Source organism: Protomyctophum bolini (assembly GCF_963924005.1).
Source record: "Protomyctophum bolini genome assembly, chromosome: 21".
Classification (NCBI taxonomy): Eukaryota; Metazoa; Chordata; class Actinopteri; order Myctophiformes; family Myctophidae; genus Protomyctophum; species Protomyctophum bolini.
Window position 1 is genome coordinate 24371789 of NC_137882.1, and position 16879 is coordinate 24388667.

Sequence of the window (16879 nt, forward strand, 5' to 3'; positions counted from 1 at the left end):
TCTGATCTTTGAGTTTTTCTTTTAATCATCATTGCACTATAAAAAAAGTGCAGGTGGTGCCAATTGCCACCTGCATTAAAATGCACACCATTTGGCCTCTCAGGAGGCGTCACACGGTGCTCACTGCCTCCTATTAGCTCACATCAGCACCGGTCATGATGACACATCTGAAGACAAGTCTAGGTACTCGTCACGCCAGACAGAGATAGAGATGGAAACAATGAGTGGGTGATTTGTATCAAAGATAACACCGCCACCGGGTATTAGACACATCGATATCGAAGTCTATATCCATTTTGAAATGCTGAAAGGCAGCCGCATGAGCCTTTGAGGGTTGTTTTTCAACAGAGCTGAAAAACAATCTTTTTATATATCACCCAGCTCACTCTGGCACTACTCAACTGGGAGTTGGAATAGAGAAAGAGGCTGGCAGAGAAACACAAGCCAGGAGTCTCAAACCACAAAAGGGAAGAAGATCAGAAAACCCTTGAGGTGAAGAAGGAGCATTTAAGCAGCCTGCAGCCAGGACTGAACGCTATCACGCAGGCATCTTTGCCAGTGCACGAGTATCTGTCCATGCCCTTTGAGCAGACTCAGACGAAGATCGCCCAACACCTGCCCTGTCTACCTGTCGTTTGTTCAAGCCTTAACACATTTCATTGATGTTTTACATGGAAAGCAACTTGCAGTCACATTACCATAACGCCATGGGCCTCCACTTACAATACAATATAAGCTGTGTAAACCTCATAGCATAGATAATACTAGCCCTGAAACATGACTTTCATGAATGATTATCATGACAGCTCGTGAAGACATGGCTCGTGAAGTACGAGCGTCATGTGAACCATGGCTAAGATAATACCCAAGCTAAATAATGGCTTGTCAATGCAAGTGGCGTATTCCATAATGGCTAGGCGTATAATTAAGTGTGTGTGTGTGTGTGTGTGTGTGTGTGTGTGTGTGTGTGTGGACACACACACACACACACACACACACACACACACACACACTATTAAGTGATGTAAGTGAAGAGGATAAGTGATGTTCTCTCCGGCTCATCAATAAACAGAAAATAGATTTTCAGCTTGGCATGCAAACTTTCAACCAATCAGGAGGGAGAGTACCCATTTATTAGTTTCAATTGTATTATTGTTCTAGGTATAGTTCCAATTGTCTGCTCATTTATTTGCGTCATTTCCAAATTCACTTTTATCTGTATCCTATAAGGATACAGATTGTCTCCTCATTGGATATAGGCCTACAATAATGCCAATGGCATCCATTCCTAACCTGAAAATGTAATTTCGGTTTACTAAAAGAGCGGGAGAGAGAGACTGAACACACTAACAATTAGTAGGCTACTGTCACATACAGCAGTTAGCAGTAGAAGGAATAGGGCCTGTCAACTTAACCTACGTTTAATATGGAAGTAAAAGAAAACATGAAACATACAGGCTGTGTATTTCGTACACTTACTTTGACTGTCGAATTTTCTTATGATGGTGTCCAGGAAGGTGTTCTGTGGAGCCACGTGCCCCCTCCGGACCGGCATGGTTGCTGTAAGCTTTAAAAGCTTGTAACTTTATTATTATAGTAAAATGTCACACTCACACGCCGTTTTGTGCGTGTTTTAAGTCCCCGTCTGAAGCGCACGGCACAGCGCGTTTACTGTATGCTCTCCAAGATAGATAAATCTCCAATAGCTTTACTCAGTCCTCGACCAAAGTTTCTCTAACTTGGTCGGGGGGCGTGGGGGGTAGAGAGAGGAAGGGAGGAGGGAGGGGTGGCTGCAGGAGGAGGAAAAACAGGCGCACAGCCGTTAGGTTAACAGGGGTTCGATGGACGGTTTCCAGTTTCCAGGATGAGCCTCCCGGCGGGAAGAGAGCCCCGTGTCTGGTTACGTCAAAGTGTGCTCGAAGCTCCGAAGACCACCACAGCAGCCAGCAGCAGCCAGTCAGTCAGTCAGTCACTCCTTCTCATCCCCGCACGGGAAGAGTCCGCTCCGGGGAGGGGGAGTGAGCCAGCCTGGCGGCGACTACGACGAGCCTCGTTCCTTGAGCCATAGTTGAGTTGAGGAGGGGACGCTGCTGCGCGTTTTACTGTTCCGTCTTCACTGCCTCAGCAGCTCGTTCAACCTTTCTTCTTGTCCTCCCGCTCTGACTGTCTGTCTTCCACAAAGCAGTGGAACACTAGAAGTGGAAAGTAAAAAACGTCTGCGAGATGCGCGCTCTCTCTCTCCGTCGCAGGCAGCACTCTGCGGGTGTCTCTCTCTCTCTCTCTCTCCTCACTGTGCGCTCTGGATATATGTTGGTCTCACCGGCGCCGCTCCGCCACTGTCAGCTTTTAACCCGTTCCTCCACCGCTGCTCCAAACTCTAAACACGAAAGAATGGGTGACAAAGTGGAGACAAAGCGCAACGTCAGCACAAGCTAGTCCCCATATCCATCACCACTAGACCGTTGTTGTTGTTGTTGTTGTTGTTCAACAAGACAGGAAGTTCTAATCAGACAGGCGTGTCGTTTACAAGGATGATTTATTATCGCCAGTCAGACGGCGGAACATGTTTGGAACAATAAAAAAAACTAGACAAAAGCGGAGCGAGGCGCTACAAACCGCTAATTTGATACGAGAGGCACCTGCTGCTCGCAGCAGGTGTTTTCGGTCCAACGCTTATGAGTCAAAGGAGTGAAAACTGATCCTCCTAATTAACAGACACCACACCCCCACTCTTTAGAACAAACAATGTCTAGTTTAATTATAATACCTATTATTACTGGGCAAAAATAAACATAGGTCTACTGCGAGAACTAACCTTTTCAAGTCATATTAAAGCTGCGTTGGTTTGGTTAAGGAAAGGAGGACATTGCTTGTAGTGGCGCTTTGTTGTTTCTTCAGGGTAGGATGAGGATTCACCCATGCAGCTTGCAGGCAGCAGCAGCTCACACTGAACACTACCATGCAACAACTACGTCACCGGCTGTATGGAGCGGCGCGTGCGGGGTTCCCCCCTCCTCGTCACGGCCACGGGCGGCGGCACAAAGAGCACTGCTTTTGTCTCTCTCGCTGTCAAGTGGAAACCTTGTATGTCCAAACAAAGCGGCTACTTTGAACTTCTCCACCTGGACCCAATGCAGTTATTTGGTCCTATTTAGGCCTACGTTTCATTGGTTATTTATACTGGGTACCGTACCAGCTATAATTTATTTTATTTATTTATTTATTTATTCATATATATATATATATATGAATAAATAAATAAAAACATGTACCTACCACTTTCACCTTAAAAATTCCTTATAAATAGTGAAAATAGCATATCTAATAGCTCACAAATCGATGCATTTATTTTGCATAGACTATATAGGGCATTCATTTATTTTACTGACAGTGACGACATGCATTGCCCGACACACCACCAAAATGCTTAATTTTGAGTAAGACAATTTTTTATTTATTATGACAACATTCACATCTGTTTCAAGGTTTTAAAGGACATATGTAGATTATTTTTATTTGCCATTTTGGCTGCCAGGCCTTGGCCTATATTGCAGTCAGTGGCTGATGCAACACATTATCCAAAACGTTTCACAATTCACACAGATCTTGTATCGATTTTTTGTGTCGACTATGATCAATGACCCTTAATGACATAAACATCAGAAATAATAACTAGCCCCATTCCCCCATCTCGATAAATATCTCACCATGTATGCCTATATGCATTGTGGTGCACACTGCACAGTGCAAAGCTATATCCTGTTAGATGTGGAACCATATTATTAATTTTAATAATTTATTTATCGGTATAGCGCTGGAAGATAAACTGTTAATGTGCATGTGATGTGATGTGAGAGGCGCCCTGGTCTGCCGTCCTCCTCAACTCCCTTATTTAGTCAGGAAAAGAGAGGAGAGGAGAGGGAGGGAGGAGAGGCAGACACAAGGCTGTCAGGGGAGTGCCTTTCCTTTGATAACTCCCAGCCAGGCACGTGACCCAGCTCTCTCTCTCTCTCTCTCCCTCTCCCTCTCACACACACACACGCACACATCCTAATATGTTTTTGGGCTTGCTATAAGCTTGCCCAGTGTTGTTATTGGGCTGTTAATTAATAATAAGAACAATTTGATCTCATGGGGGAAATTTTCCAGATTCATCCATGCATGCGGCTGATGATTGCTGCCCAAGGCAAGTGGTCAGACGTTGAGTGCAGGGGGAGTTAAGTGTCTCTTGCTCAGGGACACCACAACACATTCTCCAGGGCCGGGGAGCGGGAATCGATTCAAACCAGGGACACTTCAGTTTCCTAGGCGGCTTCTCTATACCATTGAGCTCCTCTGGGCACCAATTCTGTTGTACCCAGCAGCATTGGCAAGGTTATTGCATGCTAAAACAAAACTGCCTGCAGTAATTTAACGGTGCTATGTGTAAAACGGCCCTGAAATAGTAATGCATGTGCATGTGTTATGGGTCGGGGCGTCACCTCCAGAAAATTGTGACTGGGGGTGCTATGGGGAGGCTGGCTATTTAGCTATGGGGGGGCTGGCTATTTAGCCGTCCCTGCGTCACCTCCATCAACCCAATCAGCTTTGCGGGTATACTACCCCCTTTAAAAGCCAGCTGCGATGGTGTTATGCACAAAGCTAAGGACCTCCGGAGGAGGAACAGTGGTCATAGCTGAACCTACTTTAGACTAGGGGGTGTGGGGGTCCCGTGTGGGCGCCAAACCCCCTGCACATTGTGAGCTTGTAGATCTAATTTTAAAAAGTGACAAATGTGAAATATGTTTTAAACATTGTAACAACACAAATCTGGCATGGCGTCCCTGACACAAAATATTTTTAGATGTAGGTCCAATGGTCCATAGTTGGACAAAATGCATTCACTTGGGCACTGAAACTTTGACATTGAAATGTCACTATGTGAGAATCACTGGTTTCATCAACACTAGGAAACAAGCCCAAATAAGCAACTACACTTTAGAAACCAGCCCAAAAAACCGCAACCCAACTACCAATATTTACAAGCAACTACAGAAAAAGAAGCCCAATGTCGCTTATAAGCAGACATGGCAACACTGCTGAGCAGGCACGCTCTCGGCTTTTGTTTCAAACCAAACATTTCTTGTTGCACTTACGACGTGGTCTGATCCACGTCTTAGCGGTATAATAAATAATAATAATACATTTTATTTATAAGGCGCCTTTCAGGGCACTCAAGGTTGTTAAAGTTCAAAATAGTTGACACAAAACACATGCAGTGAGTCTTTAAGTCAAGTGGCATAATAATAGCATTGTGCCCTAATTAACATATATGAACACTCCCCCAATGCGTAAAATATGCTGGCGAGTCTTAAGTCATATGTGTGTGCTCAGCACGACTTGCATTTAAAGCAGCACGCAACAGTCTTGTTTCAGGGTTATAAAACTTTGTTTTTTATTAGAAACATACACTTATAGTAGAAAAAAAGTCTGTACAGGACAGTAGAGCATAATAGGAGAGTTTCAGAAAAATAACTCCATTATAATGAACAATAGCATCCAGTCATATGATGACTATGGACTACAAAACAATGTTTACATCAGCAGTCGGATGTGACCCCTGGTCAGTTTGCCCACCCTGCTGTCCATCTGTCCGTCTCAAGGTCCAGGTCCCAGCCTCTCTCTGCTGTCTTTCAACTGTCTGTGCACGTACACAGACACATGTACACATACATTATGTCTCTCCTGTATGTGGACAGCCACACATGCATGCACACTCACACGCACACACACACACACACACACACACACACACACACACACACACACACACACACACACACACACACACACACACACACACACACACACACACACAGTCAGTCAGTCGGGGCTTAGCGCCTGGACAGGTCACCTCCTGTGAAAAGAGGCAGCCAAACACATGGCAGAGAAATGGAGTGAGTCACAGATACATCACAGTCATATTTATACAACATAGAACAGTCCCTCAAAGACAAAGTGTGCTTACAAATGTGTAAACACACACACACACACACACACACACACACACACACACACACACACACACACACACACACACACACACACACACACACACAGTGTACATACACAGCGTACGTGTGCATGTACAGTACATCTTATCTAGATTGATTGCAGTGCCAGGCTAATCCATCAGAAGTGATGTCCAGCGGAGTGTGGGCCTAGGAGGGAACTATAATCTGTGAGTTGTTCTGTGTCTTAATGTGGCTGCGTCCAATTAACTAATGCAATCAGGCATGTTGATGAATGGATTAGCACGTAATTGCTTCTGAGGTGGGACCCACCATTGAATTATTCATGGCAGGACAAGGCATGGCAAACACGTTTCTGCAAGAGGAGCATGTACGTTGTGAGTGAGTGTGTGTTGATTGGATTATGCGTAAGTGCATGTGTCATTCACTACATGCACATCTGGAGTTCGGGGCCACACACACCTACATCTCACCGCCGATTCAGCTATTATGTACTGTATGCACTGACCACGCCTTCAGTTCTTAAGTTAAGTTATGATCTGTGTGGCCTTCCATGAGTGACAATGAGTGCTGGCATTGTCTTCATTTCAGCTTTGCCAGAGTACCCATTGTACACGTCTGTCATCGGAGCGAATTTTGGAGGATGTTAAATACCTGTCTAGTGGAGTCTAGAGGGGTGTTGGTGACAGGCTGACAGCCAGTGATAGCCTACTACTTTTGGATCTGCAAAACGCAGCAAATACAATAAACGCAACAGTGTGCACCCACTGCACTTTAAGCAATGATGGCTGTATGATCCGTCCCAATGTCTGACAGAGAATGACAGAATGACGTGTGTGTGTGTGTGTGTGCGTGCGTGCGTGCGTGCGTGCGTGCGTGCGTGCGTGCGTGCGTGCGTGCGTGCGTGCGTGCGTGCGTGTGCGTGTGTGTGTGTGTGTGTGTGTGTGCACTCCCAACACATGCACAGCAGCACCCACCCACCTTGGCAACTTGTGCACTCGCAGCTATGGATGACAGGCAGGACAACAGGCTCACTGTCCCCGCTGTCACACTGCAGGCTGAGGAACCGGACTGGAGTGTCAGGGTCCAAACGGTAAGTACAACACTCACACACTGACTGGAGGTACGGCTCCTGGATGGAGACAGAGAGGAGAGGAGAGAGTTCAAGAGGGGTTTATTTGTCACTCATACAGAAGCCTCGGAAACCCAGACGTTTTTATTTCCAGGGAGAAAAAAGTAGCATAAACGTCGCTCACGCTCTGCTGATTTCTGATCGTCTGCACCATTGTTAAATTGATGCACAGCATAGGTGAGTTCCAGTCTACTTACTCATACAGTTGTTCTGTAAAGCCTGTGCTAACACATAAAGCCACATGTTGGAATGGCTAGCACCACCCGATATTAACAATAGTAATAATTATAAAGGGTTGAATAGGATATAGGTATGAACAGCATGTATGATAAAAACCTCTTTAAGGGAAGTATAAACATCTCTAGCAGCAATAAGGGACGTGCAGAATAGGGGGGAGGATAATTTAGAGGAGAGAGAGAGAAGAGGAGGGAAAGGGTGTGAGGAGGCCGAGATGAGATGTTCGGAGTGATGACAGAAGAGAGGGATGGGGTGATTAGGTGAACGGCAGAGATCAGACGAGCGCTGAGGAGAGGGGGCATGAGAAAAGAGGAGAGGTGAGGAGGAGGAGGAGAGCATGTTGATGAGGAGAACATGAATGTTCATGAATTACAAGAGGGGGACGAGGAGAAGGAAAGGAAAGAGGAGAGGGCTGGAGTGGAGAGAGGAGGTGGTAAGAGGATTCAGAATGGTAGTAATGAAGATGTAATGATGAAATAATGAATAATCATTAATGTCCTAATGATGATGCGATGTAACTAGTAGTGAAGATGTGATGTACGTAACTAGTAAAGTAGGTCAGTACTAAACATCTCGGTTACACTAAAATAATAAAATCAATAAGAAGATAAGATCGAAGGGTACAACTTTGCGTGCAATGTTTTGTCTTTGAGATGATAGCACACTATGGGGATAAACAGACACATCTGTGTGGTTCAGTATAAAGGTGCAAAGAATTAACCATTTGTCCACCTGCACCTACAGAGTAAAACTAACACTTCTGTGTGCTGCATCTACAGCACACAGAAAAGTATTGACAAAAGGTAGAAGAAGAATGGATGCAGAGTTGACCGGAGGAGTTCTGCAACCACATGCTTGCAGGTTAGCGTAACCATTTAAACCCTATAAAGGTATACTGGACTCCCCCAGGGGGGTCTATATACTAGGCAGGCCCACTCCTGTTTTCCCTATTCCTACCCCTTATCCCTAACCGTCTTTGCCTTTGTCTTTTTTTTACTATTTTGAAAATACATTTTAAAATAGTTCAAATAGCCGATCTACATCGACACGTTGTGAGCTTTAGATTGGCTATTTGAACTATTTTAAAATGTTTTTCAAATTAGCAAAAAAAAAAAGAAAAAAAAATAGGGATAAGGGTTTAAGGCACCGGCGAAAATAGGGCCTTTAATCTCGCCACAGAAAATAGGCAATCTACATTCTCGCATACGTGCGACACACTTATCAATGTGTCGCTGATTTCATCCCAGAATAGGAAAGCTAAGGATCATGTGGTTAAGTGTTAAGTGAGACTGCTTGTTGTTAGCACAATGCACGTCTCCATCCTCAGCAGTGTGTGATTGTCCCTGTGTGAGCATATTTACATGAAACAAACCAGATTACTGTCTTTTATTTAGCTGTGTCGAAACAAGACAAGTGCCTTCTTGTGTGTCAGTCAACTCCATGAGACTAATTGGGGAGGGTGGTGGGCTTTCCGTTGCTGCCTCCCAATTCTCGTTGCCACAGTAACGGACAGGGTAGCGACACATTTAGCTGAGCCTATGTTTATTTTTACACATTCTGGGCATGAGAGCGTCTATTTTTGCAGCGAGGGGCAAAAAAGAACAAAGTCACTGTGGTATAAAGATGGGACACGTTTAGATATACCTGGAGGGAGGGTGGGACAACACACACATGTTTTTTGCGTGTATTTTTAGACTGCTAATTAATCAAAGTTAATTAGGTTTTTCCTCTTGCGATATTATTTAGCTTAGTGAGACATTTTTCTTTCAGGTCAGGACCTTTGGAATCATTGAGGGAAAAATTGCAACTCTTCAACATCCACACGCACGCACGCACGCACACACGCACGCACGCAAACACACATATTTTGAAAGGGAAAGTGAGAATAATTCAGTGGATTCGATAAATATTGAACCAGTGAAGAGTATTAATAAGAGCTAAATAACAAATCAATTGGATCCATTGTAGGAACAATGGTTATTTTTTATTTCTTGAAAAGTAACGGTTTGGACATACAAGGTTTATATCCGACAGTGACGATATATTACGTCGTGATAATAACCAATCAGACAACCAAACTGGCCGATTGGTGGCATTAATTAAAGCTATAATAGCCAACTACATCATAGTTGATATACAATCATTAGTAATTGATTTGTGTTGATTTGATTACTGTAACTAGACCTGTATGTGACCGTTGGCCACTTGGGAATCTAATAATACCCGTTGTCAACTTGTCATAGTAACAGTTTTAACTATCTGTCTGTGTCCCACATGGAGATGTCTGTATCTGCCAGTCTGCCTGTGTGAAGAGTGCAAACTGACTGAAAAGTGGAGTGGTTAAGTAATCAATTTGCAGTGGGGGGGTTGCCATGGCAATCAATTGGCTGAGGCAGAGGCTGGAAATTGACAGGTGAGGGGATTTAGGCTGATTAGACCACTGGCAGAGTCTGACCAGAGCCCTTTTGTGGTGGTTCTGGAGAACCGTGGGTCCGACCGACTCGATACCGCGCACTGTACTCCCTGCGGGGGTGTGGACCGCGTGTGTCGAATGTATAGTCGGTGGGGCAACCGGTTGTCGAGTTACGTGCATTACAATCGTACACACACGCACGCAGACACATTTATAGTAGGATGTGTGTACGTTTATTTGTTCAATGTTTACCATAATAAAAACGAGTGTTGGTGCCTTGGTGGTGACTGTTGCTACGCTACCGTTTAGCATACCAAAGTGTATGTGTTCCAAGTGCTGTTATAGGAAGATACTCCTTACAATGGCCGTCAACCAATCACAATGCAAGGTTGAAACTAGTTGTGGTATAATCAAGCAATAAAAAGGAGAGAGAACTTTATTGTGGTAATTGGCACGTATAAGGCTGGGAACCCACGCACCAAAACGTGCTTTCATTGTGCACCCAGAGCAGGAGAAAATCTTCACATGCTCGAAGGGACACAAAGCGGAATGCTGTTGCCCCGCATAGTCGTGCCAATAACCAAGTTCAACTATGACCTTGAGTGTTATTGCTTTTTTACGACAGCACTGCACTGTAGTGCTGTTAGTAGTGTTAGTAATGGCTTAGCAGTGCCAGGTAATAGTATGGGAAACTCTTCTAGCTAATTCAGAGAAATAGAAGTTATTTTCCCTGCCAGTAAAACCTGTCTGTGTTGCAAACAAAACATATATACTGTAGGTGTTTACAGCTGTGACAAACTGTACATGGCCATATTGTTTAGGGTATAATACCCTATACTTGGATGATTTTTATTTTTTACTTTTAGTACCAGACTTTCACTTGTAACAGTGTTTCTACATTGCAGTATTGATACTTTTACTTCAAAAGTAATTTTTTGTCAAAATGATGTTCAGCATATTGAAAGTTTAAACACTTTTAATAGTAATGACATTGTTGTGTGGAAGGTACAGTATGTCCGTGTGTGTGTGTGTGTGTGTGTGTGTGTGTGCGTGCGTGCGTGCGTGCGTGCGTGCGTGCGTGCGTGCGTGCGTGCGTGCGTGCGTGTGCATGTCTCTGGCTCTCTGCTCCTACCTCCAAGATGACGTCAGTCCTGGAGAGACAGCGACCTTTGCAGAAGCTGACCTCCACGTTGTCCAGGTGACAGTCCCCCTTGGAGATGTTCCTGATCTGTGTGTAGCGATGACACGCTGGCTCCACCTCCCCTGATGGAGGAGGAGAGGAGAGGGTCAAAGTGATTGATTGATCGATTGATTGATTGAATACTTAATTAACAAGTTTGCAAAAAGTGCACAAGTACAGTTATACATTAATGCTAAAAGCATAACACAAAAAGCCTAGAGGGCTTGTTTCCATTGTGTTCCAAGAGAGAGAGAGAGTAATGTGTGTAAGTAACAGTAAGAAAATAGGAATATAAATGAACAAAAACTGAATGGCAAGGGAAGTAAATGGTTTAATTGGCATTATCAATGAGAGAGAAAAAGGAAAAATGCTCCCGGGTTAGAAACAAAGAGAGTAAAGTATGACAGGAGTGCTCCCGGGTTAGAAACAAAGAGAGTAAAGTATGACAGGAGTGCTCCCGGGTTAGAAACAAGGAAAGGAAAGGAGAAAGAGAGTAAAGTATGACAGGAGTGCTCCCGGGTTAGAAACACAGCGACATTGCACTGCGCCCTTGCAGACGATGCCATTTATATAACATTTTAGCCCCACAGTCAGCAGTATTTTAACAGGTCATACAGTATACTGTAGTGTACATGAAGCTTATATGAAATACACTTCTTCCCGTGTCTCCCCTATTACTGTTTCATTAAAGAAAAGAAAATGGAGAGTGGACAGAGCTGCACGCTCTGATATTGGCAGAGTCGACTAGCTAGCAATAATTTAGTGGAGCGCTGGTCCGTTGTGACACCTCAAGTACAGATTGGGCAAATATTAAAAAATGTCATGTCTTTTTTTTTGGGGGGGGGGGGGGGGGGGTGATGTTTGACTTACCAGGAAATGTCTTCCTACAAACTGGACAGCAATTGCCTGGTTCTTCCACCTTGACCTCATCCTGAGAGAGAGAGAGAGAGAGAGAGAGAGAGTGATCAGTCCAGTGCATGTCAGGATGCCCTGTGTCCTTCTCTGAGAATAGCTGCTGTTAGCACACTGAGTCACACACACACCACAGGCTGACAGCAGACATCCACACCAGCACCACTGCCAGTAGCTGTCACTCAACGTTGAAACCGCACGGGCACACGCACGCACGCACGCACGCACGCACGCACGCACACGCACACACACACACACACACACACACACACACACACACACACACACACACACACACACACACACACACACACACACACACACACACACACACACACACACACACACACACACACACACCTTCACGTTTCTCTTTCACTGTTCCGTTCCGCTCCCCATGTGATCTGCCCTGATTTCCCTTCTGCTCCTTTCTTTCCCATATACGCATGCACGCACGCACGCGTGCTGCACAATTACTCTAATTTCCTTTTTTTGTCAGAGACATGCGTCCTGAGTCGTGACTTCCAACTGGGTCAGTGAATGGCCCTTTTAAATGAACCGGAATCCACCTGTCACATCACCCTTAAATGGACACACAACGTCGCTTGCTGTCAACTTGTGTGTCTGCCCACTCTGTGTGATCTCACCTTTAAGTGAGTGGGCTTCATTCATCCCTGAGGAACCGCCTGGGGCATCGAAGAGTGGGTGGGTAAAGTCGTCAGAGCGTGTGTGTGTGTGTGTGCGTACGTGCATACATGCGTGCGTGCCGGCCTCCAGTTTAAGGGATACTGGCGTACACAGTGTTTTCAGAGTTTCACTCAAATCACCCCTCACAGCGCAGAGAATCCTGCGTACTGATGAGCCTAACCCATGGTGGCTGTGGCAGTGTCACTGTCAGCAATATTCTACTGACAGCTAGACAATGACAGCCATGTCAAAATGTCAAACAAGTATTATGTCCTTCTTCCCCTTTATTTGGAGAGCCACCTCGCCTAGGGAGCACAGACCGATAGTAACATGGCAAAAATAAAATGTGATAACGGCCAGCTGTTCTTTCAGTCGGTTAGCGCCAGCAGTATTGACTCTACTGCTGTGAGTCAAACCTCTTGAGCACATAAAATGGTCAGTTTGTATTTTTCAACCAAAATCCTATTGTTCTGATGTGAAGAGTCGAGATAATATTGTCGGAAAAAATACGGTGTCTTCTGAGTATTTCAGAAGATGGACATTTCATGTGAAACTAGATCACAATATTTATGGACTAAAACATTAATGACTTAATATCATGTTCTTGCTAAACCTCAGCAGAATAACCTATGCAGTACTGTACAGTATGTACAGTATATGTTATTTGAGTCATCATTGTCACTGCATGGTCCTGTGTTTTAATCATTTAATTGAGCTAGGAAGTGATGCATAACCAATGTCTTTGTGAGAGGCTGATGTCTTTTTGGCTGTCTGTATCAATGCATTCATAGAGTGCATTCTGTATGTCAATGCAATGTGTCTATAAATGTGTCCCCCGTTCGGCCCCCATACTTCCCCCTCTTGCCCTATGCACATCACTTCCCTCTCCTCAACTTGCCCTCACGGGCTCCGGGGGCCAACTCCTTTGAGGGAATCGGTCGTAAAACGGTAAAGCAGATTAGCCACAACAGGTAGCGCAGGACCGGCGGACAGGTAGCGCCGGTCCTGCCTTTAGGACCAGGACCTTTAGCACAACTGTTTTGAGCACCCGGCTGCTCTTCCATTTTTTAAAGGATGTATCACACTCACGACTGCATACCCTGCCCCATTCGATACCTTCTGGCTACGACTTTACTGCTCCGGATTCTTTGCATCCTCTACGCACGGGTTTCCAGCAGAACACATTCCAACGTATTTCAGTCTCCGGGCCAACCTTTCCAGCTACCCATCGACCTCGACCACGTGAGCGTTCAACAGCGCCCACTGTCAGGAGTTCTGGTTTGGGCAATTTTGGACTTACGGATAGCGATCCACAGCCAGGGGAGCCGGACCCCCAGATGGTGCTGAACACACCCCAAATGAAAGATGATGATGACACACATGCCCCTCAACTATGCACATTGCTAGGTGTGTAGTACTGTACGTGTACGTACGCTACATGCATGGTCTACTGTCTTGACCCTGTAAAAGTGTAAATCGTAGAACTCATAAAAATAAGTGTACAGATTTATGTAGTGTACATAGGTCTAAGACCTATTAATATTGATATGGAATATAAATGTTTACGACGTCAACGTCTCATTAAATGAGACCTGCAATTTACAGGGTCACGAGTGAACATAATAAAGATGTGTTGATATTAGTCTTTGATAATCCATATCAATATTAATAGGTCTATGACTCATGTACTGTACACGACTACACCCACTTCCTTTTTATGTTGGGCGACACTGCATGTCATGTCAGAGCATAATATTTATGCACAGTACATGTACCCTGTACTCCATGACTGACTGTAAAGCCTAATTTGTCAAAAAAGACCATGAGACACCCTAAAGGGAGTTGTACAGTAATTTAAACAACATGTGGGCATGTGCACCGTGAAGGATAGTCGGCCATCGATTCCTCACCTGTCCATGGAGGGAACTCTATGCATTAAATTACCATCGTATAATGGAGGACAAAGCGCTTGTCAGTTGTTCTCCCTGGGCCTGACTTGTCAGTTGTTCTCCCTGGGCCTGACTTGTCAGTTGTTCTCCCTGGGCCTGACTTGTCAGTTGTTCTCCCTGGGCCTGACTTGTCAGTTCTCCCTGGGCCTGACTTGTCAGTTCTCCCTGGGCCTGACTTGTCAGTTGTTCTCCCTGGGCCTGACTTGTCAGTTCTCCCTGGGCCTGACTTGTCAGTTCTCCCTGGGCCTGACTTGTCAGTTCTCCCTGGGCCTGACTTGTCAGTTGTTCTCCCTGGGCCTGACTTGTCAGTTCTCCCTGGGCCTGACTTGTCAGTTTTCCCTGGGCAAAGCTGTCTCCCTCCCAGAGACTGCCAAGTGGTGGGTGAGGTTTGCAAGCAAGGTAGACATACATGCAAGCCACCAACTTACTAATCTGAGTTCCCAGAAGTTTTATCTAGTAAAAATTAAAGTCCTGGCGGAAAATGGCAGAAAAACTAAAGGCTAGTTTATACATCACAGTGTGACCATAAAAAAATGTTTCAACTGAAGCATGTGTCGGAAAATGTAGATTTTTTATTTTATTTTTTTAGGTAAACTATTCATATAACTAAGTGTTTAACCTGAACTGGTGCTTGTGGTTCAACACTAACTGGACTGTCTATAGGCCTGTATATATCAATAAAAGGTGGTGTTGTTGTTGTTGTCTTAAGCAGTACTGGTTCAATGATTATTATGACTTATTTACCGTATTTATATTTTACAAGTAGTTAGTTAGTTATACAAAGCATAATTATGCCAGGTTTTGGTTGGAGGATGTACTCGTCATCTCAGATATATGGCTGCTGCTACTACTGATTATTGTATTAGTGATTTTTCTATGGATTACTTTTTTCATTGTGTTGTGAGCTTGTAGATGGGCTATTGTCACTATTTACATTTGGGGGACATATTTTAAATGATTATATACATTGATTAAATTGACATCATCAACACCAATTCAACACAACTAAATCACACTGTCATCTTTTAAAGAGGGGGGGCGGTCGCAGTCTCTTTGCCGGTTTTCTTCAGACAGTAAGAAGACAACAAGACATTGTAGGAGAAGGCTCAGGAGGTGGATTTGATCCTAGAATGATATTTTTATGTGCACTGTTTAAAAGTATAACAGACACGTAACGATGACTCCAGGAAATAGCTGTATTTTCTTTGTTTAGGGGATATATATATATGTGGCTTTAGGGTAGAGAATACAGTGCAGTCCTGTGGGTGGATTGGACAGTCAGTTATTGATTTCACTTACACAGCCCACAGCCTCTTCAAGGACCCTAAGAGCACATTGTCTTTGGCCACAGTAATTGAGATGTTAGAGGCACAGTGTGCTGCTGCACTGTACCATGTCAGGCCTGCAAAGGAGCATGACTGGACCGTTCAGTCAGATAACTCACTAAATAGATTTAACCAATATTTATTATAGAATGAGAATACAAGTGTGCATATAATACTTTATATTGGCGTTTGGCTCTGCTACAATTTCTCCGTGCTTTGCACAATTACACACCATCATTAATCATTAATCACGATCCGTGACGTTTTCTATTGTTTTGTAGTATTTTTGGTCCCTTGGTTTCCTCTGTTGCTTTTGTTACCTCTGTTGTCTCACCACCTGTGATTATTAGTTTGCTCCACCTGTGTTCTGTTGGTCTCTTAGCCAATCACTGTCTTGATTTTGAGTTTTGTTCACCTGTGCCCCGTTTTCCCTGTGTATTTATAACTCTGTTTTTTTTAATTCCTTGTCAGTTCATTGTTGGATGTTAAGTGTGATGTTGCTTAATTAGTACCCTGGATTTTGGTGAAAAAACCTCTAGCATTTAGTCTTCTCTGCGCCTCCCTGTCCTGCATTTACCTTCTTGATTCACACCGTGACATTAAGAGCATGGAGATAGATAAACAATAACAACCCCGCTGGGGAACATAAATAGCAGAGCCCACCGGTGGTGTTTGGGTGGAAGTGGGAGAAAACATTGCATAACAACTAGGAACCAATATGCATAAAGAAGGCAGGAAGAATGAATGCAGTCTAGGTGAATTTAGCTGACTGCCACATCAGCGTATGACATATGGCTCTTACAAACACTGTACAGTATACACCCACATTGAAATGCACCCTTGAGCATAACATTAAGCTGCTCGAGTACACAGGTATCTGACTGAACTAACTGTAAGCTACAGTATGTATGTCCTTATCTATATAGATCCCTATATAGTAGATATCTTTATTTTAACAACATAGAACCGCAGTATCCCTATTCTGGGCACGTCATATTAGGTGAACATTCTGCAAAAATAGATGAACATTCAG

At 44.2% G+C, this 16879-nt stretch overlaps 2 protein-coding genes across 2 annotated transcripts in view; both read right to left on the reverse strand.

Moving 5' to 3' along the window:
• Nucleotides 1-1555, reverse strand: part of kcnh2b (potassium voltage-gated channel, subfamily H (eag-related), member 2b) — a gene marked incomplete at both ends in the record, with an annotated part of 236053 nt that extends 234498 nt beyond the window's left edge. The window contains one exon of the mRNA XM_080793801.1: nt 1480-1555. Within this exon, the coding sequence (XP_080649927.1) occupies nt 1480-1555 (76 nt within the window). The remainder of the gene's footprint in view (nt 1-1479) is intronic.
• Nucleotides 1556-5811: 4256 nt separating this feature from the next.
• The window catches only part of sspo (SCO-spondin), a gene marked incomplete at its 5' end in the record, with an annotated part of 98623 nt that continues 87555 nt past the window's right edge, over nt 5812-16879 (reverse strand). Inside the window, 4 exons of the mRNA XM_080793802.1 lie at nt 5812-5896; nt 6993-7143; nt 10926-11056; nt 11844-11904. Of these exons, the coding sequence (XP_080649928.1) occupies nt 5874-5896; nt 6993-7143; nt 10926-11056; nt 11844-11904 (366 nt within the window). The 3' untranslated portion in view covers nt 5812-5873. The remainder of the gene's footprint in view (nt 5897-6992; nt 7144-10925; nt 11057-11843; nt 11905-16879) is intronic.